General features: G+C 45.3%; 1 protein-coding gene across 1 annotated transcript in view; it reads left to right on the top strand.

The window, feature by feature from the left end:
* MEMO1 (mediator of cell motility 1) overlaps positions 1-27135 on the top strand; it is a 61661-nt gene extending 34526 nt beyond the window's left edge. The window contains exons 4-6 of the mRNA XM_075339616.1: positions 16146-16222; positions 21883-21987; positions 26407-27135. Of these exons, the coding sequence (XP_075195731.1) occupies positions 16146-16222; positions 21883-21987; positions 26407-26538 (314 nt within the window). The 3' untranslated portion in view covers positions 26539-27135. The remainder of the gene's footprint in view (positions 1-16145; positions 16223-21882; positions 21988-26406) is intronic.
* The last annotated feature ends 718 nt before the right edge of the window (positions 27136-27853 follow it).

The raw sequence follows: 27853 nt of genomic DNA, 5'->3' as shown, positions 1-27853 counted from the left end.
ACTACGTGAATCACATCACACTTCAGCTGATTGTATAAAAGCCGATTTATACAATCAGCTGAAGCATCAGTGCAAAAAAAAAAAAAAATACTCACTTATGTGCTGATTACCGGCAGCTCCTGCAGCGGAGTCTGATCCTGGCCCATCACTGCAGGAGCTGCCGGTAATCAGCTGATGAAGTCCCCTGACGGCAGGATCAGCTGATAGCCGGCCGGGCGCGAAAAAGCCGGCGACACCACGAGAATCGATCAGCTGATGCCTCAGGTGACTGTATCAGGTGATCCACCGCCAGGTCCTGCAAGCTTCGTGCGTGCCCCGGGGAGACTGCACACAGCCGAAGCGGCGGGACCGAGACAGGGGTTGGAAGCAGGCATGGCACCGGGACCCTGCAGACAGGTGAGTATGACATACACACACACATACACACTCACACACACACTGTATATACGCACACACACTGTATATACGCACACACACTGTATATACGCATACACATACACTGTATATACACACACACACTGTATATACGCGCACACATACACTGTATATACGCGCACACACACTTTCTTCCCCTGGCTGTGTAGAGCTGCTGCTGTCTCTGTATGATTGATCTCAGTGCATCCACTGGGAAGAGGCAGGGAGGAGGGTTTGGGTGGGAGCAGAGTGGGTGTATTAGACACAATGGGTGTGTTAGATAAGCCAGACACCACCCTAGAGCCACAAAGAATTCTGGGACTTGTAGGAACTGAACACAGGAAGTCAGAGAAGAGATTAACCCCATCAGAGCTGGAGCCAGCAATGACCGTGTGCTGCTAGTGCACAATAAAAGGTAATTTTGCTGAAAAAACATAATAGATGTGTTGAGGGGCACATATTAGCAAGATTTATCAGAAAAAAAAAAATCAGTTTTGGTAACTGGACAACTTCTTTAAGGTTACATTTCCATTAACTAATTTCAGACCATTAGAGCACAATCGACTAAATTAAACTTTTTTGGCACTTGTTTATCAGACGCTTACACAGATGGACAAAGATTGATGGGGACAGAACTATTTCTAATAGATCATTCTGTCCTCCTACAGTATCATGTTCTCGGCAGCACATCTTCTGTTTGCGCTGGTTAATGTGCTACTGAGGCCAATCACTTTTGTCTGTATACACAGCCCAATCACCTGATGAATGAGCAGCATTTTGCTTGGTCATTGGATGATTACTGACCTGTTTACACCTCTGAACTGCCAGGTATTTATAAATATGGTTAAAACACAAAGTGTATGTTACATAACACAGAGCACAGGCACACACGCATGTGCAAAGAGTGAAATACAGTTGTGCTCAAAAGTTTACATACCCCGGCAGATTTTTTGCTTTTTTGGCCTTTTTTCAAAGAATATGAATGACAACACACAATCTTTGTTTCCACTCATGGTTAGTGGTTGGGTGAAGCCATTTATTATCAAACTACTGTGTTTTCTCTTTCTAAATCATAATGACAACAAAAAACATCCAAATGACCCAAATTTCGGGCCACAACTGCCAGGAAAATTGTTTTGGATGCAAAGAAAAACCCACAAATAGCCTACAATACACCAAACAGCACAGAGACAAGCCTCCAAACTTCTGGAACCAGGTAAATTGGAGTGATGAGACAAAAATCAAACTTTTTGGCCACAGCTATAAACTTTAGATTTGGAGAGTTGTCAACAAGGCCTATGATGAAAGGAACATCATTCTTACTGTAAAGCACGGAGGTGGCTCGCTGAGGATGTGGGGATGTGTGAACTACAAAGGCACAGGAAACTTGGTCAAAGATGAAGGAAAGATGAATGCAGCACGTTATCAGCAAATCCTGGAGGCAAATTTAAATTCATCAGCCTGGAAGCTGCGCATGGGACGTACTTGGACGTTCCATCATGACAACGATCCAAAACACAAGGCCAAGTCGACCTGTCATTGGCTACAGCAGAACAAAGTGAAGGTTCTGGAGTGGCCATCTCAGTCTCCTGACCTCAATATCATTGAGCCACTCTGGGGAGAACTCAAGCACGCAGTTCATGCAAGAAAGCCCAGGAATTTACAGGAACTGGAGGCTTTTTGCCAAAAAGAATGAGCAGCTTTACCATCTAAGAAAGTAAAGAACTTCATCCACAACTACCACAAAAGAGGCAATACACTATATTAAGAACTTCAGTATGTGAACTTTTGATAAAGGTCATTTGCATGTTTCTGGTTGTCCATTATGATTTAAAAAGAGAAAACACAGTAGTTTGACAATAAATGGCTTCACCTAACCACTAACCATGAGTAGAAAAAAAGATTTTGTCTTATCTTTCATATTCTCTGAAAAAAGGCCAATAAAGCAAAAAAATCTGCTGGGTATGTAAACTGTTGAGCACCGCAGCACCCAATTTTCTAAGTAAATATATTTATAAAGGTGCAATTGAAATTAATTTCTCACTAGATGTTGGTAACAACCTTTCCAATCCACACAAGTAAGGGTACTTTCACACTTGCGTTTATTTCCTTCCGTTACAATCCGCCCTTTTGGAAAACAGCGGAATCCGTTAATGGATTCCGCTGTTTCCCATAGACTTGTATGGGTGACGGATTGTACCAAAAGGACCTGCGTTGCTTCCGCTGGGCGACGCTCCGTTGCTTCCGCCCAGCGGGAGGAACGCAGCATGTAACGTTATTTTGAGCAGCGGAATCCTCTGGATTCCACTGCGCATGCTCTTCTTTTTTTTTTTTTTGTAAAATCAAACTTTATTTTGGCTCGCGGTGGCCGAACGTTCAGCTGAGCGCCCGGCCGCCGGCAAGTCACAGCGCTCAGCTGAGCGCCCGCCCGCCGGCATGCCCGGGCGCCGGCAAGTGACAGCGCTCAGCTGAGCGCCCGCCCGCCGGCATGCCCGGGCGCCGGCAAGTGACAGCGCTCAGCTGATCACCCGGCGGCCGGCAAGTGACAGCGCTCAGCTGATCACCCGGCGGCCGGCTGCAGAGAGCGATCAGCTGATCACCCGGCGGCCGGCTGCAGGGAGCGATCAGCTGATCACCCGGCGGCCGGCTGCAGGGAGCGATCAGCTGATCGTTTACAATAGTCTGCCGCTGGTAAAACTGTAAAAAAAAAAAAAAAAAAAAATCAAAACGAATTGCGTTGTTTTGCAGCATCCGTTGTGCCACTATATGCAACACATCCGTTGCATCCGTTACACAACTCAATGCAACGGATACCGTTCAATGCAAGTGTGAAAGTACCCTTAAGAGCGCAAACCATAGATGTCAATAAATTAAGTTGGGTAACAGTGATGAGACATAGGGAAAAAGTATTGAACACATGAAGAAACGGGTACAAAAAGGCATGGAAAGTCAAGGACACCAGCTCAAATCCGTCAGTAATTAGAAAGCAATCCTGCTACTTGGGCTGGTGTCACACTTGCGATTGCCTTGCGTGTATCTCGCGCGAGTTTCGCGGTGCATCACCCGTCACGGACTCGCACTCTGTTCACAGGCGCGGCGGTTGGTTGCATGCATCTCTATGCAGCTGACCCGCTCCTGTGAGGACAGTGTGAGTCCGTGACTGGTGATGCACCGCGAAACTCGCGCCAGATATGGCACGCCCTGGACTAGCCAGGTAGTCACATACATACCCCCACCCTAGGCAGTTACAACAGTCAACCAAAAACCCTTGTTGCCTCCCTCCAGGGCCTGATGTCCACACCAGGTGGGGCGGAGCCAGGCGGTTGTCTCCACCCACCGAGGAGTTCACAGGCCTGGAGGCGGGAAAAGTGTCAGTTGAGTCTTGGAGGTGAAAGTGAGAGGAGTAAACACTTGAGGTGTCTGAGTAGGAGCCCAGGCACTGACAGCAAGGTTGACAGACGGTGGTGGCCGTCTGCAGGAGTTGGTGGAACTCCGCAGAGCCGTAACGACCGGGGTCGGGCGTCGGCCCGCCGGTACTGGACCGGGGAACGGAGTGAAGCTAAGCACACAGGCAGGGCCATCTGACCCCGAACAGGCTTGGAGCCGCCGTCAATAGTCAAATCTGAGTGTGACAGGAACCCCAGGGGTTTCCTAACAACCAAGTCCCGATTGAAGGCAACCGTCCACCCAGAGAGGATATACAACCACCGCCACAGGCTAGAGATCCAAGGGCCAGCACCTGCGGGAAAAACGGGTTCCTACGGCACCTATACGCCGGGGAGCGGACTACCGGTGGGCAACCACAGGAGTCAGAACATTTCTGAAAGGTGCAGGGAAAGACAGCCACCATCAGCCGTCCGGGGAGAGCACAACAACAACACTGCAGCCGGCTGCGGGACCCGTCCATCCGGCCGTTTTGGTTTAGCAATGACTCTGTCAGTGATTGTCTGAGTGAGTACACCAGTGCCGTCCGGCACCGCGCCGCGCAGTCCCTGCACCCCAGCCATCCGGCCTCCCCGTTACACCACCGGGATCACCAACCCCCCTACCCACGGTGGGGACAACATCCGAGCTGCATCCTACCATCTCTCCCGGGATCCCCATTACCAGCAGCGGTGGTGCCATCATCACCACATCCCATGGGTGGCGTCACGAACCATCTCCCTAACCAAACCATCCCTTTTAACTCACAGGCAAGGAGCACTGCTCGAGTCCCCGGGTCCGGTCCTCCGCCCGAGCCACCGAGCAGCAGCAGAAGCTCCGGACCCGAGCGTGGTGAGCGCGTCCCCACCACCCGCGACAGATACACACAAGGCAATCGCAAGTGTGACATCGGCCTTAGAGAAAAATATCAGTTGATTCAACTGATGGCCCAGTTAAAAGGTGTCTCCTTAAAAAGGTGCCTCACAAGAAATATCTCGTGTAAAACCAGTGCTCTGTCTCAAGACCTTCACAACCTTTTTGGCATTGCTAACAGAAGAATTTCTAAACTACTTAAGGGTCCAATGAGCACTGCTGGGGTTATTATCCAGAAGTAGATAGAACATCATTTCACCATAAGCCGGCCACGACCATGTGCTCCCCGGAAGATATAAGACACAGGATTGAAAATAACTATCAGAAGAGTTGTCCAAGACCCACTTGTGGAGAGCTACAGAAAGACCTCGATGGCCTGTATGCACGCTCACCGCGCAAGACTCCATTGCTAAACAAAAAGTATGTTCAAGCATGTTTAAAGATTGCTGAACAACATTTAGACATGTCTGTGGAATACTAAGAGATTATGGGCGGCACGGTGGCTCAGTGGTTAGCACTGAAGTCTTGCAGCGCTGGGGTCGTGGGTTCAAATCCTACCAAGGACAACACCTGCAAGGAGTTTGTATGTTGTCCCCATGTTTGTGTGGGTACTCCGGTTTCCTCCCACATTCCAAAAACATTCTCATAGGGAATCTAGATTGGGGACAGTGTTGCCATTGTATGTAAAGTGCTGTGGAATTAACAGCGCTATATAAATGAATAAATATTATTATTATTATAGTCTGGTCAGATAACACCAAATTTGAAGTCTTTGGATGCCGTAATACACCCCATGTTTTGGAAGCCAAAAGGCACTGCATATCATCCCAAATTACCAGAACAGTGAATCTTGAAGGAGGTGGGAACATTGTGTGGGGCTGTTTTTCAGCATATGGCACTGGCAAACTTCATGTAGTTGAAGGAAGCATGAATGAACAAAATGTACAAAGACTTTCTTGATTTTAAAAGAAAAAAAAAAAACACAAAAAAAACCTGTTGCCATCTTACAGGAGGATGATGATCAAACGAGGGGAACATTTGAGCAATGCAATGATCCCAAACACACAGCCAAGGAAACTCAAATGATTTCAGAGAAAGGAAAATAAAGCTGCTAGGTTATCTGACTTGAATCTAATAGAAAATTTATGACCGGAACTAAAGCTCAGAGTTCACAGATGGAGTCCAAGGATCCTCCAGGATATGAAGTGTGTGAAAGAATGGACCATAATCACACCTGAACAATGCATGAGACTAGTCTCTCCATACAGGAGGCATCTTGAAGCTGTCATCACCAACAAAGGCTATTGTATAAAGCATTCAAGAGGACCAACCACCAGGATTTTCATATATAAATTAAAGCCAGTGCTATACTGGTGCTATCAGGCTGATTCTAAACCTACCTTTAGTTGTGAGATTGGATATATACTTTCTGTGAAATATAGGAAAGTAAATTTGTGCAATGCACTGTTATTTAATATTAAAATAAATCTGTTATTTATACTAATTAAAGTATATCACAGATTTACTAAAGGCCCCGTCAAACGCAACAACGTATCTAATGATATATCGCCGGGGTCACGGATTCCGTGACGCACATCCGGCATCGTTAGCAACATTGTTGCGTGTGACACAAACGAGCGACCGTTAACTATGGGAAATACTCACCAAATCGTCAATCGTTGACACGTCATTCATTTTCAAAATATCGTTGATTGTTGAGGTTGCAGGTTGCTCGGCGTTCCCAAGGCAGCACACATCGCTACGTGTGACACCGCGGGAACGACGAACTACAGCTTACCTGCGGCCGCCGGCAATGAGGATGGAAGGAGGTGGGCGGGATGTTACGGCCGCTCATCTCCGCCCCTCCGCTTCTATTAAGTGGCCGCTTAGTGACGCCACACGAACCGCCCCCTTAGAAAGGAGGCGGTTCGCCTGCCACAGTGATGTCGCTAGGCAGGTAAGTCCGTGTGACTGCTCCGAACGATATTGTGCGCCATGGGCAGCAATTTGTCTATGACGCACAAACGACGAGGGCGGGTACGCTCGCTAGCGATATCGCTGCGTGTGATGGGGCCTTTAGTCTCTTCAAAAAGATGGCGTCGGAGTTGGCACCTGCACATAGCGCTCATCTCCGGCGCCATCTTTGTGAAGACAGTGTGACATCTTATTGTTTTGTGGCCTATGCGAGGGTGGCGTATGCGCCTTCGCATCCTCTACTCTTGTTGTGACCAGAGGAGCGCATGCGCTGCCCTCGCATAGGCCACAAAACAGTAAAATAATGTCACACTGTTGTGCGCGTGAGCCGACACGGGTGACATGCGCTCCGGCACGGGAGACATATATGCACAAACACATGCATGCACATACACGGGACACACACGTGTACATAAATTCATACATGGATACATACACATCCATACACACAGAGGACATGCATACATGCACACTCGAGCGCATGGACACAGGGGAAATACACACACTTGCGTGAGCAGATGGGGGACATGCGCGCGCGTTTACAGTTTGGGCCAGAAATATTTTGAAAGTGACACAAGTTTATACAGTTTAGCTGTTTCCCAAACATAGTCAAGATACAGTTATATAATCAATATGGGTGTTTCAGTATCTAAGTCTACCATAAACTGAAGACTTCATGAGAGGAAATACTGAGTGTTCACCGCAAGGTGCAAACCAATCATCAACACTAGACCAGATTAGACTTTGTTGAAAACAAAACCTCTAAAGAAGCCAGCCCAGTTTTGGAATAGTATTCTTTGGATAGATGAAACCATGATCAACCTGTACCAGAATGATTGGAAGAGGAAAGTATGGAGCAGGCTTGGAATGGCTCATGATCCCCTGAATAGCATGGTGGAGGCAGTGTGATGGCCAGGCATGCATGGCTTCCAGTGGCACTGGGTCACTAGTGTTTATTGATGTTGTGACTGAAGATAGAAGCAGCCGGATGAATTCAGAAGTGTACAGGGGGGATACTTTTTGCAGGGTGATACTCTGACAATGACCCAAAACATACTGCAAAAGCGATCCAGGAGTTCTTTGAGGCAAAGAAGTGGAATATTTTGCCATGGCCAAGTCAGTCACCAGATTTTATCCCCATCGAGGTGCATTTCACATACTTAAGGCCACGTTCACATGAGTATATAGTGAGTTGTTTTGGGTGGGGTGGGGGGGGGTAGAGTTAGAGGAAAAGTATAATCGAAAAACATAACCACTTCTGAAATTTTTACCCTTTCCTGGTTTTGGCTTACAAATACTGAGGTAAAAAAAACACCAAATACTCATTCTGTGCACATGGCCTTGAACTAAACTTAAAGCAGACCCACAAACAAGCAACCGCTCAAGTCAGCTGCGGTAAACGCCTGGGAAAGCATCACAAAGGAGGAAACCCAGCGTTTGGTGATATCAATGGCTTCCAAACTTCAGGTAGTCAAAGGATTCTCCATTAAAATTGAACATCTTATTTATGGTAAAGTTACTTTGTACTACTACTGTTTATCCCCTGAAAGAAGGAGGCTTTATACAAAAATGGTTGCAATTCCTAAATGTTTTACAGGATATTTTTTTTTAACTCCTTTTAATGAAAGCTGTGAGTCTCCATTTCAATTCCATCTCAGTTGTTTCATTTTAAAATAGTGGCTTGCAAATTGTGAATATTCTGTCACTGTCCAAATATTTCCAGACCTAATTTTATACACAGGGTGCTCGCTCACATGGGTGCTTACGTGCATGTGCTCACACAGGTGCGTGTGCGCTCGCAAAAGGGCACACGCGCTCAATCTCACAAGTGTGCACACACTTGGTCACACAGGGCGAAGTGTGCGTTTTTAGAGCACACACGTGCGGGCACATATACGTATACAGGCACATATATAAAAAGAGCAAGTGCGTTCATAAGTAACCTCAAATGGCACTCACTCATACAGATGCATATATAGCCTCATAGCTCTCAAGTCATAGCTCTCCCCAGAGTCAGTTCAGGTGTTTTGTGAAAACATGTTGAAAATCCCATTTTATATGCTGGAGACTACTTTTTTATTAAGCATTGTTGGTTGGTCCTAAAATGTCATATTTTAGTATATCTTGTCCAATAATTTCTAGCCACTTCTGCTCAAGTCCCATAGTCTTAGTCATTATCATCAATATCAACAGAATAAACACTGGTCTCTATCCATCCATATATATTTATCTTGAAAGCTCAAATATCATGTACTCTGCACTTCTCATCCTTCTTTAAAAGGGTTGTTCCACTAAGAGTATATTAATTAATTTTTCGTGGAATAATAATACAGTGCCTTTTTAAAAAGGTGGGAGGTGAATCTGCGACCCATTCTCAAGTCTTTTGCAGCATCTAACGGGTTTTCCTCTAGGATTGCACTGTATTTAGCTCCATCCATCTTCCCAACAACTCTGACACCAGCTTCTTCCATGCCCCTGCTGAAGAAAAGTATCTCCACTGCATGATGCTGTCACCACTGTATTATGGTGGGAATTGTGTTTTCATGGTGATGGATAGTGTTAGTTATCCACCACACACAGCGCACCAAAGCACATATTTTCATATGCTAGTTGTGTCCCCTAGACGGATTTTTGTAAACTGCAAAAAAGAATTCTCATGGCTGGTTTTGAAAAATGGTTTTCTTCTTGCTACTCATTCCATAAAGGCCAGATTGTGGAGTATATGATTATTAGATTATTAGTTGTCCTGTTGGCAGTCTCTCACCTGAGCTGTGGATGTCTTCAGCTCCTCCAGAGTAACCTTGCGCCTCTTAGCTTCTTCCTTAGTTAATGCTCTCCTTGCTTGGGATGTCACATTAGGTGGTTGGCCATGTAGGTTTGCAACTGTGCCATACTCCTTCAGTTTTTGGTTGATGGATTGAGCAGTACTCTGAGATGTTCAGAGCTTGGGCAGTTTATTATAACCTAACCCTGATTTACTTTTCTCCACACTTTATCCTGACCTGTTTGGTTTAATACTTTTGTTTTTTTGCTGTTTGATCCATAATGTTCTCAAACAAACCTCTGAGGCCTTTACAAAGCCGCTTTAGTTATACTGAGAATAAATTAAACACAGGTGGAGTGGAGTCCATTTACTAGTTAGTTGACTTTTGACTTCTGGATGCAATTAGTCACTCAGGATTATATTTAGAGGAATCCTTAGAAAGCCATGTATCATTTCCTTTACATTTCACAAATACTTGACACTTAGGCTATGTGCGCACGTGTGCGCTCTGCACCGCACCTAAAAGGTGCGCTTCAGAGCGCAGCTGAAAAGCTCCGTTCTGAAGCGCATTGTGCCGGCAGAGAACGTGCGCTCTGCATGCTGCCTCTCCCTATAGACGGCATGCAAACCGCACGGAAGAAGTGACATGTCACTTCTTAGAACGCAGCGATTCGGGCAGCAGCCGAATCGCTGCGTTCTAATATGCCACGTGCGCACGGCTCCTGCACACTCTCCATAGACTGTGCAGGGGATGCAGGATGCATGCAGTTACGCTGCGGTGCAGAACGCAGCGTAACTGCATGCAATACGCACACGTGCGCACATAGCCTTAGTGTTTGTATATCACATAAAATCATAATAAAATACATTTTAAGGGAAACAACCATCAGAATTGTCATCTATCAAGTAAAGCCAATGCCATACTGGCGCTAGAATGCTGACTGCAATCATACCTTCTGTTCACATATTGGATGTTTGCTGAAAAATCCAAGTTCCAGAAATGCACTGCTCGTTTGGCGCGTGCATTGGGGCGGGACTATGTGGGTCAGCTCTTGCATGCTTCATCCATCCCTTTATGCTGGCCTTGCCTTTCTTCCTTTTGTCACCGCCATTTCCTTTTATGTCTGCAGTAGCAACTAGAAGTATTTCTTAACCTCTTTACTAACATGGTGTCAGAGTTGGCGTCTGCGCATAGCGCTATCTCCGGACCCACCTTAGTAAAGATAAGCATGGATCTCCCCATCCTGAGGATTCCAGCCCTGAGCTGTCTACTTTATAATGGCTGGGTATCAAAATTGGGAAAAGGGGACCGCATGCCGTTTTTTGTTTTTTAATTAGTTATTTAAATAAGTTTTAAAAGCAGCATGCGGTCCCTTTTATTTTGATACATTGCAGGAGAGGCAGCTTTTAGCCGTATGCTTTCTGTGCTGGGTAGCATAATATGAGAGGACCATACGCCAGTTTTTTTTATTTTTCTTACGCCAATATAGACACACAGACAACGTCTCTGATTGAAAGCAGTCAGGCACACTATCACACATGGTGGGGGCATGTCTGACTCCAACCAATCAGACACAGACTGCCAGGGCGTAGGGAAAGCAGTGCATATGGATGAAGGATAATGAGCGGCCCAGAAGCAGTGAACAGCTGCACGAGAGACTCTATATGTATAATGCGCCTGCTTTCCTCTTATATTTCTTTATTTTTTGTTATTTATTTATTTTTTTCTAATTACTCGAGTTGCTGGACCCAGATCGTTACCCGGAGTTCCTGAGAACTCAAGCCCAGGGTCGGTGCTTGGGTACTTTTAAACACTCACAAATCTGGACTTTTACAGTCCACGTCTGCCCATCACTACTCATATGGTTATGTTTACAAAAAAAAATGTGGCTCTTGGAAAAAGGTGAGGGGGGGAAAAAAAGAGAATCGCCCAGGGGTGAAGGGGTAATGCATCCAATTGTGGAACTTATTATTATTCCAAGATCAATTGATTAAAATGTGGGGGAGTTTTTTTTTTGTTTTTTTTTTGCAATACCATCCTTTTAACAATCTAAGACCATGGGTTGTCCAGAATTAGTTTTTAGACTTAAGGGTGCTTTACACGAGACAAGCTATCGTGCTATGCATCGTCGGGGTCACGGTTTTCGTGACGCACATCTGGCATCGTTCACGACGTCTTCTCATGTAACACCTCTGAGCGACGCAGTATGGTTCACAAATCGTGAGTCGTGTACTCGTCGCTCAGTTTCAAAATATTGTTTATTTAAAATGGCGCCGGATGTTCGTTTCCGTGGCAGCACACGTTGCTCCGTGTGACACCACGAGAGCGATGAACACCGCTTACCTGCGTCCCGCGGCACCCGCCGGCTATGTGGAAGCAAGGAGGTGGGCGGGATGTTTTCATTCTACTCATCTCCGCCCCTCCACTTCTATTGGCCTGTTGCTGTTTGACGTTGCTGTGATGCCGAACATCCCTCCCACTTCAGGAAGTGGAAGTTCGTCGCCCACAGCGAGGTCGTCCGGAAGGTAAGTGCGTGTGACGGGGGTTAAACGCGTTTGTGCGCCACGGGCAGCGATTTGCCTGTGACGCAAAAACGATGGGGGCGGGTACGATCGCTTGTGCTATCGCACGATAGATCGACTCGTGTAAAGCAGGCATTACAGTTAAAAAAAAAAAAAAAAAGCAAAAAAACAACTATAATCAAGCAGATAATTATTAATCACCTACTGTCACGGTTGTTTCCCTGCTGTTTTGAGACTAGTGGTTACAGCCTACGGACTGAAGCCTCCCATCTCCATCTAGTCTCCTCATTTAAACAGCGTTTCCTTTCCTTTGGCGTCTCATGAGTTAATTTGAGGTTTTTGTTGCCAGCAGCTCTGAGCAGGGCAGGTCAGCTGTTGCTGCTGTGAGGCCACACCCATTTAGGCTAAATACTGGAGCTTTCCCAGCAGACCCTGCTGCTGTTAGAATCCATTTCTACTTTGGCCAGCCTGGTGGAAGGAACTGCTGAGGTATTCTCCTGTGCCCATCCACCTGTTACTATAGCGTCTGTCTGCTACGGTGAAGTTTGGGTTTTGTATCCTTCTGTTTATTCCCCCGGTCTGTCTTTGCTTTCCCTCCGTGTTTATTAGTTGAGTGGTGAGTCTAGCGTACTAGTTGGGCTACTCACTAAACAGGGTGAGTTTAGGGCCAGCTGGGAGACCCAGGTATCCTGTTTGCCGACAGGTTGAAAGAACCTGTATAGGGACTCTAGGGAGCTCAGGAGTCAGTTTGAGGTGAGTGTAGGAGGTGCCCTCTCACCCCTCTCCCTAACATCAGGGACCTCTGTTGTATCGTGAACCTGATTGCGTGTCACGCGTTCTGTACAGACATATTCTGGTCCGTGCATGACACCTGCCTGCTCTACCCAGTGCAAGCACAGAGTGGTCACTGAGATTCAGCTGCTCCATTGCAGCGGCGCAGCTCTTCTTGGCTATTTTTCCAATGGGGCATACCTGCCGTCATCCTGCAGCTTGACAGCCGTCTCCCCACAGTTAGGCAGCAGACAGGCAGCTGTCAATAAGCATGATGTCTGCAGTCCCACTTTGTCAACAGAACAGAGTGGAGGACAAACCTCTGGTCTGTACACATGTCAGCAGAAGACTCTGAATCACCAGCAGGAGTGGTCTGTCACTGTTCTGTGCCGGCAGAGATTGGCATCGAGCACAACAGGCAGGTAGCTAGCAACTACATGGCTGTTCGTTCTTAGGTGAATAAGAAAATAAGTGGTCCCAGATAACCTCTTTTTAATGTATTGCTTATTGCCATTGGAAAACTAGTGACAAAAGGAAAGGAGTTTTTTGTTTGTTTTAAACTTATGCTGTGATTAGGCTTCAAATTTGGCCTTTAAAAGGATTTTCTCATGAAGAAAATTATTGTAAAAAACTAAATAGGTCAATATAATTTAGCAGTATTGAATAAGTGTAATGGTGCAAGCTGTAAAGGAATACGAAAACATTGACTATTTGAAATTTATGAAGACTGGTGTGCTCAGCTATTGTCAGAACGCCCCTAATAGTGAATGAAGAGTTGTTTCTTGTGCGACCTCCTCTCAATTCACAAGACCTGGTTATTGAGATAGGTGCGTATCCTATATCTGACACCACTGCAAATCACACAATTATCTTATGTTATTGTCACCCAGAATGACAACCTTCATCTCAACCGTCAAAGTCAAGTTGTTTAGACATTTGAAATCTCTAGTGGTCTGCCACATTAAAGCTACACAAGCCATAAAACAGAGGGACTCAACTAGATTTTGTACAGGGCCACTTCCTTGGTTTGTGGTTAGGTGAAGGTCTGAGTTTAATTCTATTAGGAAACATGCTGTCTTGATAAAGCACCGCTCCAGCAGGTTTTTTTGTTTTTGTTTTTTTTTTTCCAGCGCTGGAATCGTGCCTTAATTGATAGCCCCCCTCCCCCATTATTTATGGCACTGCTCCTGTCTCATGATGGTATCTTGTGCACGTAATTTGTGACTGGCAGGAAGTCAGAAGTTGTCACAAGCTTTCAATGTAACTCTCTGCCATTTCTGTGCCCCCCTTCACCCCTCAATTCATCTGACAGCATATCTGCAGAATATGAACAGCTGGAGTTGCCTCTCCAAATTTGTACCACTTGACTCTTTCTTCCATAGACAATAGTGACCATTACTTCTTAGTACTTGGTATAAAAGTTGTACTTAAACTATGGCTCTTAGGCTGGGGCCACACGGGGATTACTGCGATCCTCGCATAATACTCGGCTCACGCTGGCAGCACAGCAGAGCAGACTGCCATGCGAGTGTCCCTGCGACTGAGGTCCAATCGTGCCAGAGGATCTCAGCTGCGCGGGGCGGGGCGGCGCTGCAGAGGGCCGGGCCGGCTCGGAGGAGGGGAGGGAGGGATTTATCTCCTTCTCTCCTCCATTGCCGGCTATTGCCATTTTCACCCTGCACTCGTGGTACACCAGTGTACTGCGAGTGCAGTGCGATTTTTCTCTCACCCCATAGACTTGAAAGGGTGCGAGAGAAACAATGCTCACATTGCAGTCGCAGCATGCTGCAATTGTTTTCTCGGTCCGTTTGGGGCTGAGAAAATAATCGCACATGGGTGCTGACATAAACTAATACTGGTCCGAGTGGAATGCGATTTTTTTTTTTTTTTTTTTTTTTTTTTTTTTTTTTTTATTATTGAACTCCACTTGCTCCCGATTTTCATGCTATGTGGCTTAGGCCTTAGCTGTAGTATAGTAATTTTCAACTGGACAATGGCCTGAAACATGTTAGCTAATTTCTACATACATGAAGCAGCATTTCAATTTAAACGTCTTAACCTGATTAAATAAAAGCTGCAGTAAATTTTAACAATTTGATTGCTGACTTTACCATTTTCTTGACTTTTTCGTCTCAGAAAACTGCCAGTCAACCATTCAACGGTGGATGAGTTGATGAACTTTTCAACTTTTTAGAATTGCTTCTAAATAGTGTAAAAGAGGGAAAGGGGTTTATAAGTAATGCCAAAACTGTGCCCCTGAAAAATACTGTTAAGTTAAAAAAAAGAATAAAGTCCTTATCCAGCTACATCAAGTTCTGGCATTCACCAAGGCAGGACAACAATTTCTGTGCTCTTAATGTCACAATGAGTTCATGAACTATTTTAGCAGCTGTTAGGCTATGTGCGCACGTGTGCGTAATTCATGCAGTTACGCTGCGCTTTGTAGCGCAGCGTAACTGCATGCGTCCTGCGTCCCCTGCACAGTCTATGGAGATTGTGCAGGGGCCGTGCGCACGTGGCGTCTTAGAGCACAGCGCTTCGGCTGTTGCCCGAAGCGCTGCGTTCAAGAAGTGACATGTCACTTCTTCCGTGTGCTTTGCCGGCAGCTCCTGCTCTGTCTATGGCAGGAGCTGCAGGCAGAGCGCATGGAATCGGCTTTTTTTTTTTTCTCTACGGACATTTTCTGCAGCGATTTGAAGCGCACATGTGCTCTTCAGATTGCTGCAGAAAATTCTGCAGTGACTGTACGCAACGTGCGCACATAGCCTTAGACACAAGAAAAACCTGGATAAATGGTAAAAAGAAACAAAAACTTCTCCGACCTCCAAGCTGAGGCTGTACCACTGTAGTGACTAGTTACATTCTTAGCGAGGATAGAAAATGAAGATACTGCCGACATTAGATCTTTATTTTCTTTGATTGAAGTTGTAATGATGTATTTTGGGATCACTCTGACCCCTTTAGTCAGTTCAAATCTACAACTCTTTTATTACATACAACAGGGTCAGTGTGACCCCCCCCCCCCCCAAAAAACTCATCACAACTTTTTTTTTTTTTAATCAATAAAGTAGAGTTAAACCAATAAACTGCAGTTCAAGATTTTATTGTCTGACATTTGCTGTAGCGCGACTGAGCTATTTCTAGCATATGCACAGTGCATAAGTTTGTAAATGGATCCGGTCCTACTTGTGGGAGCCTCTACTTCGAGAAAACAAGGCAACCCCTAACCCTTTTCACTGCACCTGTAACCAGAATGGTGGCCCCACAGGCACAACTCTCCATTCACATTTATGGCAGTTCTGAAAATAACTGGGCACGCGTGGGACATTCTGCAAGCAAGTTAAATGGTGCATGGTTATGATCTGCTTATATTAGCATTTATCAAATTAACTTACTTTTACAGGACAACGTTTTCGTTATACATATTATGATGAATCTCAAGGAGAAATCTATAGGTCAATTGAAAACTTAGACAAAATGGTAAGAGTCAGTGTGTTACTTGTTACTCCTAATATTTATCTGTATTGTAAGTTTAGACAGCTGAAATATTTAGACTAAGATGGTACCATACTTTCAGATCACAGAATAGAAGAGAAAATAAACTATTGTAGAAAAAGGTTTTCCCATCTCATAAAGGGATGGTGTTTCACTAGAATATGCTATCACTATGATCAGTGACCAGTTGGTGGGCTGACCTCTGGGAACACCACAGGTCCTAAGAGTAAAGGGGTCATGGTACATGTCCCCGTCAATGTTTTACCCTGCACACTTGTGCTTCTCACACAGCACTTCTCTGTTCAGTAGGTAAAATCCCAGCCAAGTGAATGGGGATGACTGATCCTGCACAGCTCAGAGTGGCTGGAGCACTGCATTACAGAGAAGGGGATGTAAGGCTACACCCAAGCTGCATCTTTTTCAGTATGGGTCCAACCTGCATCCTTTTCAGCATATGCTATCCTCAAAGAATCACAGACATTTCTTCAATTTACTATCCCTATACCAGATAGGGAAAATTCCTTCAATGAATAGTGATTTGAAGTATATTGCAGGGGGTAATGTTTTGTTCCCTGGTGGTCTAAAATGGGGTGTTAATATGTTTGCGGTGGAATTTTTCCAATCTGGAAGCTGAACATGATGTTCACATTGTATTAATCTTCATTTAATCCCCTCGGGTAACATCTCTCCTTGTGTAGTGACATGCCAGAGTAAGGTGACTTTTATAGGCTATACAATACTCCACTGGACAATGAAATATGCAAATTGATGATTAAGAGAGGAAGAGGACTTGAACTCTGGTGCCACCTTCTGGAAATAGGAAAAACTAAAACTCAATTTTGACCCCTTTAATGAGCCTTGTCACATGATTTATGATAAAAACTAGAATCTCTATTTGCAAACATGTTTCAGGGTGTTGGCTATTCTCCGTGCAGAGAAAGAGATCTTATTTAAAGGGAACCTGTTGCCAGTTTTTTGCCCTGTAGGCTGCGGCCACCACCAGTGGGCTCTTTATATAAAGCATTCTAACATCTATATATATAATTGCCTTATTCTGTCTGTCTGTCTGTCTGTCTGTCTGTCATGCTCCGAAATTGTGTCCTTACGGTGACACAAAGCTGATTGGCCGCTGGGCTCGCCATGGCCCCGCCCCCCCACACGGATTGGCCTCTCGCCCCGGCTCTCTGCAGGCCCCGCCCCCCTCACGCAATGCACGCTCGCTGTGGCCCAACTGACACGGGGCTCCGATTTCCAGGTGAGTACACACACATCAGATCACACTCACTCTCACACACACCTCACACATCACATCCACACATCACAACATGCTGGGATATCGCTTGCTTCTACACCGGCTCCGTCAGGATCCCGGCAGCGCCAGACATAACCTTGCGATGCTGGGATCTTAACGGAGGCCGTGAAAGCTGGTAACCATTATACACATCGGGTAACTAAGGTCCCTTAGTTACCCGATGTGTATCATAGTTACCAGTGTACACCGGCTCACACTCACACACACATCACACACACACACATCACATCGCATCCACACATCAAGGTCCTGCAGCTGCGGAACATACATAACATAACAGCACACACACACACACAAATCAGATCACACTCACTCACACACACACATCACATCGCATCCAAATACTCACAACATCCTGGGATATCGCTTGCTTCTCGGCGGCGATATTGTGCTGTGAGCTTCCAGGACCTGACGGAGGATCACATGGCCAGAAGCATGTGATATCCCCGGATGTTGTGAGTATCAGCGCGTATGTGCAATATCGTCAGTGTCTGTGTGTGTGAGTGTATGCGATCGGGTGTGTGTGAGTGTATGCGATCGGGTGTGTGTGAGTGGATGCGATCGGTTGTGTGTGTGAGTGGATGCGATCGGTTGTGTGTGTGAGTGGATGCGATCGGTTGTGTGGGTGAGTGGATGCGATCGGTTGTGTGGGTGAGTGGATGCGATCGGGTGTGGGTGAGTGTCGGCAGAGGAGCACGGCGTGCTGGAGGAGGCTGGGAGCAGAGAGGCTGATCTTGGGGAAGGCTGGGAGGGGGAGGCTGATGCTGAGGGAGGCTGGAAGGAGAGAGGCTGAGCAAACGTGCTCCATCCGCCATACTGCGGACTCCCCATCGTGCTGCATCCCCCATGCTGCGCACTCCTAAACGTGGTCCATCCGCCATGCTGCGCACTCCCAAACGTGGTCCATCCGCCATGCTGCGCACTCCCAAACGTGCTCCATCCGCCATACTGCGCACTCCCAAACGTGCTCCATCCGCCATACTGCGCACTCCCCATCGTGCACCATCCGGCATGCTGCGCACTCCCAAGCGGATGGAGCATGATGGGGGGTGCGCAGCATGGCGGATGGAGCACGTTTGGGAGTGCGCAGCATGGCGGATGGAGCACGTTTGGGAGTGCGCAGCATGACGGATGGAGCACGTTTGGGAGTGCGCAGCATGACGGATGGAGCACGTTTGGGAGTGCGCAGCATGCCGGATGGTGCACGATGGGGAGTGCGCAGTATGGCGGATGGAGCACATTTGGGAGTGCGCAGTATGGCGGATGGAGCACGTTTGGGAGTGCGCAGCATGGCGGATGGAGCACGTTTGGGAGTGCGCAGCATGGCGGATGGACCACGTTTGGGAGTGCGCAGCATGGCGGATGGAGCACGTTTGGGAGTGCGCAGCATGGCGGATGGAGCACGTTTGGGAGTGCGCAGCATGGCGGATGGAGCACGTTTGGGAGTGCGCAGCATGGCGGATGGAGCACGTTTGGGAGTGCGCAGCATGCCGGATGGTGCACGATGGGGAGTGCGCAGTATGGCGGATGGAGCACGATGGGGAGTGCGCAGCATGGCGGATGGAGCACGTTTGGGAGTGCGCAGCATGGCGGATGGAGCACGTTTGGGAGTGCGCAGCATGGCGGATGGAGCACGTTTGGGAGTGCGCAGCATGGCGGATGGACCACGTTTGGGAGTGCGCAGCATGGCGGATGGACCACGTTTGGGAGTGCGCAGCATGGCGGATGGAGCACGTTTGGGAGTGCGCAGCATGGCGGGTGGAGCACGTTTGGGAGTGCGCAGCATGGCGGATGGAGCATGATAGGGGGTGCGCAGCATGGCGGATGGAGCACGTTTGGGAGTGCGCAGCATGGCGGGTGGAGCACGTTTGGGAGTGCGCAGCATGGCGGATGGAGCATGATAGGGGGTGCGCAGCATGGCGGATGGAGCACATTTGGGAGTGCGCAGCATGGCGGATGGAGCACGTTTGGGAGTGTGCAGCATGGCGGATAGAGCACGATGGGGAGTGCGCAGCATGGCGGATGGAGCACGTTTGGGAGTGCGCAGCATGGGGGATGCAGCACGATGGGGAGTGCACAGTATGGCGGATGGAGCACGTTTGGGAGTGCGCAGCATGGCGGATGGACCACGTTTGGGAGTGCGCAGCATGGGGGATGCAGCACGATGGGGGGTGCGCAGCATGGGGGATGGAGCACGATGGGAGGTGCACACCTCCCCCCAACACACACACACACGCGCACTGCACAACACACACACACTAGGAATCACAAACAACGCCCTACACAGACACCCACACACACAGACAACGCTGCACACACAAATATACGCACATACTGCACAACACACACATTGCTCAAAACATACCTCCCCCCAAAACACACCACACCCACACAAACCGCACAACACACACACACACACAACGCTACAGACACACAGCGCTCCACAAACAACGCAACACACGCAACACACATACAACACCGCTCTCACCCCCCGCGACACTCAGAACATGTACAGCGCCCTACACAAACACTTGGTAACTACACACAACAACATCTATATATATATATATATATATATATATATAACAAAAATCATACATGAACTACACAATACGTAAATTCTAGAATACCCGATGCGTAGAATCGGGCCACCTTCTAGTACTGTATATAAGAGCCCAGACCGCTGTGTAGAACGTAAAAATCACTTTATAATACTCGCCTAAACCAGTTGCTGTGGTGGATGTAGCTCAAATGGGCGTCTTCGTCCTCCGTGGCGGCGCCTCCGTTTTCAGCCATCTTCGTCCTCCTTCTGAAGCCTGTGTGCATGATGCGTTTATGTCATACACACTCGCCGCTCCCGTGCATGCGCACTATAATACTTTGATCTGCCCTGCTTAGGACAGATCAAAGTGCACCTGCTCAGGAACTGAACGCCGGCAAGTGTGTATGATGTCGGACGTGTCGTGCACCGCAACATCAGAAGGACAACAGAGGCGGCGACAAAGATGGCCGAAAGAGGGGGCGCCAGCACTGGAGGACGAAGACGCCCATTTGAGCCACATCCACTGCAGCGACCGGTTTAGGTGAGTATTATAAAGTGATTTTTCTGTTCTACACAGTGGCCTGGGCTCTTATATACAGCATGTTAGAATGCTGTATATAAGAGCCCACTGGTGGTGGCCTCAGCTTACAGGGCAAAAAACTGGTGACAGGTTCCCTTTAAGTCTGCTTGTAGAGCGTGACATGCCAGTGTAAGGAGACACTTAGCCCATTTCAAAGTTGAAGTATATACATACTTACCTCCAATTTACATGGATGTCAGCCGTAAAATATATGGAGAGAGATCTAGTAAAATCCCATCGGCTCATGGGTGAGTAGATCCAATCCAGAAAGTACAAAACTGGATTTTTCAATTAAAAAAAATGCTATTTTATTTATTTCAATCCATAAAATTAAATGGTCACATTGCAGGTGGATGTTGACCTGCTATGTGACAATTTTATTTTCTGAATTTTTATTGGAGAATCCAGTTTTGTACTTTTTGGATTGGACTTGTAGGCTATGCTTTGCTCCTCCTGGAAATTACCAATGCAAGTTGCCTCTGGCATGTGTGTCTCTACAGGGGCAGACGTTGGGCCTTCGATCCCAGTCAGTGGCCTCTCATACAGCCAAATCAGATATCTGCTTTGCACTGAGGGGGGGAAAAAGCCATGAAACACGTCAGCAAATAGGATAAAATTCAAATCAGAATCTCTAAGCCCACATGGCAAGGCTCGGTAAATGACCAATACTGACTTTTAGGATTTCTACTTCCAGTAGGTGGCACCAGAGTTTAAGTACTCCTTTCTGAAGAGGCAATTTACATATTTTATTTAATTCCCTGTATTAATCATAAAATTCAGTAGTCACAAAGGAAGTGGGAGGGCGTCTGATGCCAAGAAACCTGCTTCTACCTCTGCAGACAGCACAACATACATTTAATGTTCTTATTAAATAGTGCAACTTTTAATCTAAAGATGTTGGTGACTTCTAAATGCAAGAATGATTCAGTTAATATAAGAATTTAACTGCAGTTCCAAATTCAGTCTATCCAGAGATACACCATTATCGTTGTGACAGCCCTCCTCCAACCTCTTAGTATTAATTCTGGTAGGTGGGGTGCTCAAGTGCAAACATGCTGCGATGATTCTCAGATAACCCCATGTTGTTCATGTCCATCGTACTAATATGGATGTCTTTTATCGTCACTATAAAATATAGTTTGGTTAAACTTATAAAGAACATTTCCCAATCCTAAGCTGGCATAATGAGAATTCTATTTTCTCTGTTTCAGGGTATGAGTATTATAGAACAACTAGACCCTGTGCCATTTAGTAATTACTTGAAGAAGTATCATAATACTATATGTGGAAGACACCCCATTGGGGTGTTATTAAACGTGAGTATCCTCATTCTACACTATTGTACGTTTTTAATATGACGAAGAATTTGTTTTCCAGTATCGCATTCAAGAATAACATTTTTATTTTCCCTTTAAATGTATTTGTAGGAAGGCTTCAATGTTTGTTTGGTTTTTTTTTGTTTTTTTGTGTGGAATGAGTTGTGTTTTAGAAGCACTATTTTAAGGTACACAGAACTTAACCAACTTTTATTTAAAAAAAAAAAAAACTAAAAAAAAAACCCCAATCATCTGCTATTGTGTGTTTTTTTACTTTTTATCTTTTACACCATTCACCTGCGCTGCAAAGACGAACGGTTATCTTCATTCCATGGATCAGCTCAGTTGTGGCGATGCCATATTTACAGGATTGTGCAAACGTTTTAGGCTAGTTTGGGAAGATGCTGAAAAGTTGCAATGTTTTCTGAAGTGGATTTGTTAATAGTTTGCATTTTGTTAAATTGAATAAACAAATTAGAAATCTACACCAAATCAATCCTTGTTGTGATCACCTTTGCCTTGAACACCGCATCAATCCTAGGTACACCAACACAAAGTGTATGTTTATAACCAGGTGTATCAGTTACCAATTCTTCTAACGGATGATTATGATCATCATTTTCATATGTATTTTGAAACAGTCATAAAGCGGAGTCTGTCATCTGTCAATAATGTGAAATGGCCAAATTCTGCTATGAATATGAGGTTGTGGAAGACCATTTCATTTCACAGTTTATACAAAATGGCAAGACTGATCAAGTAACAAAACACAAAGGGGTTATTCTGCATCAAGGTCTCCCCAAGACCTAAAACGTCAAAGCAAAACCTAAAACAAAGGCCAGCAAAACTTTTAATATGACATGTAGGTGCACATATACACTGTAACACTCAACATACAAATATTTATAGTAGCTATACTGCATCAACAAGGTCTCGCTCAGGCAAAGACTTCACAGCAGACTGGGGTTTCAGGATGTGCTGTTCAAGGTTGAAGAAGAACCAAGAAATGGGCACCACTAAGGACAATAGACAGTTGTCTGCAAAAGAAACTTGGTGCAGATGAGACACATCATACTTCTTCCCTTTTTGAAACTGGAAAATATCCAGTAGTGCCATCAGCTCAGAACTGACCCGGTGTCACTATGGGTCTCAGCTACTTATTGACTGTTACTAATAAAGCTCTAGAAATGCATATGTATCAGTAATATAAACACACCTTAGTGTAGAAATAGCAACTCACTGACATTGCTCCAAAACATGAAGAACTAAGGAGTCATAAGGATATAAAAATTACTATTTTATTCAAAAACAATAAAAAAATTGGTCTGAAGTTAAAAATAGAACTAAGTAGAAAGAATATCCACGTATTTATCAAACAGTGATCTTATAGCATAATATTATAAATCTACCATATACTAATTAAAGGTACAATAATACATGAAACCCAGAATATAAGACCTAACATGACTTACAGGATTTCTGCAGAAGGCTTGAAATATAAACCCTAGTTACAGTCAGGACCAGCATTTGGGAGGTGAACTGGGGAATTTCCTAGGCCCCCCACTCTCTTAGGGATCCCGAGCATTTTGATTCCAAGGTTAAAACTGGTTAAGGACCTTTGGTGACATCATGCTTTTTTACTTTTGTATCCATTAGTCCACAGCATTTTTATTTCAGTAGCCAGAATATTATATTTTTGTGCAACGTAGCTAAAGGAGGGCTTGTTTTTGTGTGAAAAGTTATATTTGTCAGTGGCACATTTTTAGGGTACGTACATATAATTCTTTTAACTAACTGTTTTTAAAACTTTTTATGGTGAGAGAAAGTAAAGAAATGGAAAAAAAAGCATTTTTTTTTTTTTTTTTTTTTTTTTAAATATTTTTGACATTTAATTTTAGGCTATTCACATGCTGCACAGATAAAGGGGGCAATTTCATGAAGACTGGTGTAGCACACCCCAAACATAAAGATGTCTCTGGAGTACATTAACCTGATTCATTAAAGAGAATCTGTCACAAAGTTTTTGCCACATAATCTGAGAGCAGCATAATCTAGAGACTGAGACCCTGATTCCAGCAATATGTAACTTACTGGGCAGCTTAGAGTAGTCTTGGTAAAATCACTGTTTAATCAGCACTAGATTAGCATTAGAGGACTACTTGGTCTGCTGCCAGGTAGTCCAGCATATTCATGAGCTCTGTATAACTGCTGGATCTGCAGCGGAGAAAACATTGATTTTCTCAAAATGACAGTAAACAGTTCAGTAACTAACGCATTGCAGAAATCAGGGTCTCTGGCTCTACATTATACTGCTCTCAGATGGGGGAGCAAATACCTGGTGACAGATTCCCTTTAAAGGGAACCTGTCATCAGATTTTTTACCTATTAAACTAAAAGTATTACGTTCTGCAGCTCCTGGGCTGCATTGTATGAAGGTGCACCTTGGCCCTGACTCCCCTTCCAGACCCCAGAAATAACTTTGTAAAACTTGGCCATTAGTTATGCTAATTACCTTGGTTGGCCAGATGGGCGGGCGCATTTTCTTCTCCTGTCTCCCCCTCCTGCCGCTGATCGCCGTCCTCCTTCCTTGATTGATGGGATGACTCCTTCGTCATCCTCCTCGTTGCATTTTTAAATCTCGCACCTGTGCAGTTAGGTCTGCTCGCGCAGGCGCAGTTCACTCTGCTGTATCACGGGCAGGGCAGAAAACATAGCTGTCCTCGCTCGCGGCAGTGAGCTAAATGCACAGACACGAGATTATGGGCGGGTATGAGCATGGTGCTGGTGAGGTCATGCACAGCGCCAACGTCACCAGCGCCATACTCGAACCCACCCATAATCTCGCGCCTGCGCATTTAGCTCACTGACTCAAGCTAGGGCAGCTGTGTTTTCTGCTCTGCCCGTGATATGGCAGAGCGACCTGCGCCTGCGTGAGCAGACCTATCTGCACAGGAGCAAGATATAAAAATGCGATGAGGAGGATGACGGAGGCGTCATCCCGTCAATCAAGGAAGGAGGATGGCGTTTTAGCAGCAGGAGGGGGAGACAGGAGGAGAAAATGAGCCCGCTCATCTGGCCAACCAATGTAATTAGCATACCTAACAGCCAAGTTTTATAAAGTTATTTTTGGGGTCTGGACGGGGAGTCAGGGACAAGATGCACCTTCTTAGGCCATGTGTCCACGCTGCGGATTTACTGCGGATTTTGCTGCGGATTTACCGCGGATTTTCCGAAAATCTGCAGCAGCGGCACTTCCAAGCCATTTCAATGGCATTTTGGAAATGCTGTGGATTTTTCCGCGACGGATTTGCCGCGGATTTTGATCCGGAAAAATCTGCAGCATGTCAATTATTGTTGCGGATTTTGGGTATAGAATGGGGAAAAAAAAAAAAATCCGCGGCAAAAATAAGGTGCGGATTTGCCGCAAAAGTCGCGGATTTTCATGCAGAAAAATCCGCAGGTACATTCTACCGTGGACACATAGCCTTAGAATGCAGCCCAGGAGCTGCAGAAGGGGATTCTTTTAGTTTAATAGGTAAAAATCTGATGACCGGTTCTCTTTAAGTAGCCATCGCCACATAATGATATAAGTGCAACTGGTACCCAGCATGTGCCAACACCAGACTTGTACTCCAGCTTTACTTTAGCGGTATAGCTTCTGATAAATTTGACTAGTGGGCATGACCACATTCTGTCCTGCCCACATTACACCCATATTGGGCTGGCCGGAACGCACCAAAAATCACACTATTTTTGACTAACTACGGATTTGAACAAAAATATTGCAAGTCGATATCAAATTTATATAGTTAACTTTTATGACTTTAATACAAAAATGCAGTTCATTTAGGATAGGTCATCAATGTTAAAGTCCCAGACACCCCCTTTTAAGTGCTTTTTACTATTAAGTATATTATTATTGTCAAGTGAAAGTTGACACCATTGGATGTAAACATTTGTAATGATTGTATGGTGAGTGAGAATTTGCTCTTTTGTCAATGATCAAATCTTTTCTAATGGACTTTTTGTTTGTCAGAGATACATCCCGTATGAACAGACATCTATTGACCATCAGTAGAGGAGACAAAAGAAAAGACATGCAATGTCAAAAGTAACCGGTTTTACAAAAGAAAAATTAAAAATGCAAAAACAGAAAGTTAACTCTTTCCATTGTTCATGGGCAGTTGTATTTATCATGTGTTCTCACATGTAAAATGACCCTTCGACTACTGCTTTGACCTTTGATTTACTAGTTCGTGGCAGTTTCAATAATTAGCTTACAAACATTAATGGCCTGATCTTTATCTTATATGATAAGACCCACGATTATACAAGAACACAAAGGTTAATGTTGGCAGTGATGTGAAGTCTGTTTCCCTGATGTTATATATACACTAATGTTTGCTGTTTTTCTTTAAGGCTGCGACAGAGCTTCAGAAGAGTGGAGTTAACATGAGCTTCTCATTCTTGAACTATGCTCAGTCTAGCCAGTGCCGGAGCTGGCAGGACAGTTCAGTGAGTTATGCTGCTGGGGCACTTGTAGTGCATTGAGCCACTGAACACTCAGGGATGCCACCTGGAAACACTATGCTGACACAACCTTTTTCTTTCTGTCCACGGGGCCATAGCCAAGCAACAGCACAGTCCAGCTCTGCTCTGTGGGTTATAAGGAGCCTTAACCAAGTTCAGAAACCCCTTCTTTTTCTTTTAGGTGTAGTCCTCGCTTTTAATTTTCTTCTATCTTTTTCGACGCCAATAAATACAGGATTTGCTGTCTTGGTTATGGTATAAGAAATAAAGTTGTGTCAAAGTGTTTGTGAACTAAGACTTACAAGCGGTGGCAGACGATTACAAAATGTTAGTCACGTGGAATGAGTTAGCCTTTACCATAACCTAAATTTGCACTGTTTGCAGATATGTGCACATGTACTCAGCTTTCAGAATAGTTTTTCAAGTTGTAAAACAAAATTATAAAAATAAAGGGTGGAAGCTTTTTATTAAAAAAAAATGCATTTATAAATTCTCCTTTATCCTGTATTAGAATATAATACAATTCATATATAGTCAGTTATTACCAGTGTTGTACAACAAATACCTTCTATTTTAGTTGCTAATAAAGGGCTACACAAACCAAAACATGCTTCCAATTTTCAGTTCTATCCACCTGGACGGACGTGGCTGTTTCTGCAGCCCCATTCAGATGAATCCAACGCTCGTAGAACTTCCTGCAACAAATCTACTGGATGAATCTTCCTCATACTAAATCTTCCTAAACCAAGTTACATAGCTCAGTTTGCACAACCATAGCACTACTGCATAAAAAGAAAAAGTATTTCTAAAGACCATTTAGTGTTTACTTACATTCTTCAATGAGATGAAAATGTAGCTATTTTTATAGGGAATCTGTCACATAAAAAAATGCTATAACCTGCAGATATGGGGTTAATAACATTCTGAACCTGCCTAGTGTCGACCCTTTGAGCCCTGCTAAGTTTAATCCTCCCAGCAGTGTTCGGGTTTCATTCATCGGGACGGCGTGGGTTCAGTCATCGCTCTGTGTATTGAGTGCAGCGACTGTAACCGCGCCCTGCACTGACTGACAGCTGGTGCTAATGCAGAGCGAGCTGTCAGTGAGTGCGGGGTCATGGTTATAGTCACTGCTCTCAATGCACAGACCGGTGACTGAAATCAGACTGCTGCAAGAGGATTAAACTTTTTTTTTTTTTTTTTTCCTCCCGGTAGCAGGGCTTAAAGTGTCAGCACTAGGCCGGTTCAAAACGCGATTGACTTGCACATTAACTCCATATCTGCAGATTAAGTGTTTTTTCATGTGAAAGAGTCCCTTTAAAGGTGTTGTGTGTGACTT

The sequence above is a fragment of the Anomaloglossus baeobatrachus genome, chromosome 3, assembly GCF_048569485.1.
Source record: "Anomaloglossus baeobatrachus isolate aAnoBae1 chromosome 3, aAnoBae1.hap1, whole genome shotgun sequence".
Taxonomy (NCBI): domain Eukaryota; kingdom Metazoa; phylum Chordata; class Amphibia; order Anura; family Aromobatidae; genus Anomaloglossus; species Anomaloglossus baeobatrachus.
Note: the sequence above shows the minus strand (reverse complement) of the source record. Positions and strands in the feature narration are given on the sequence as shown.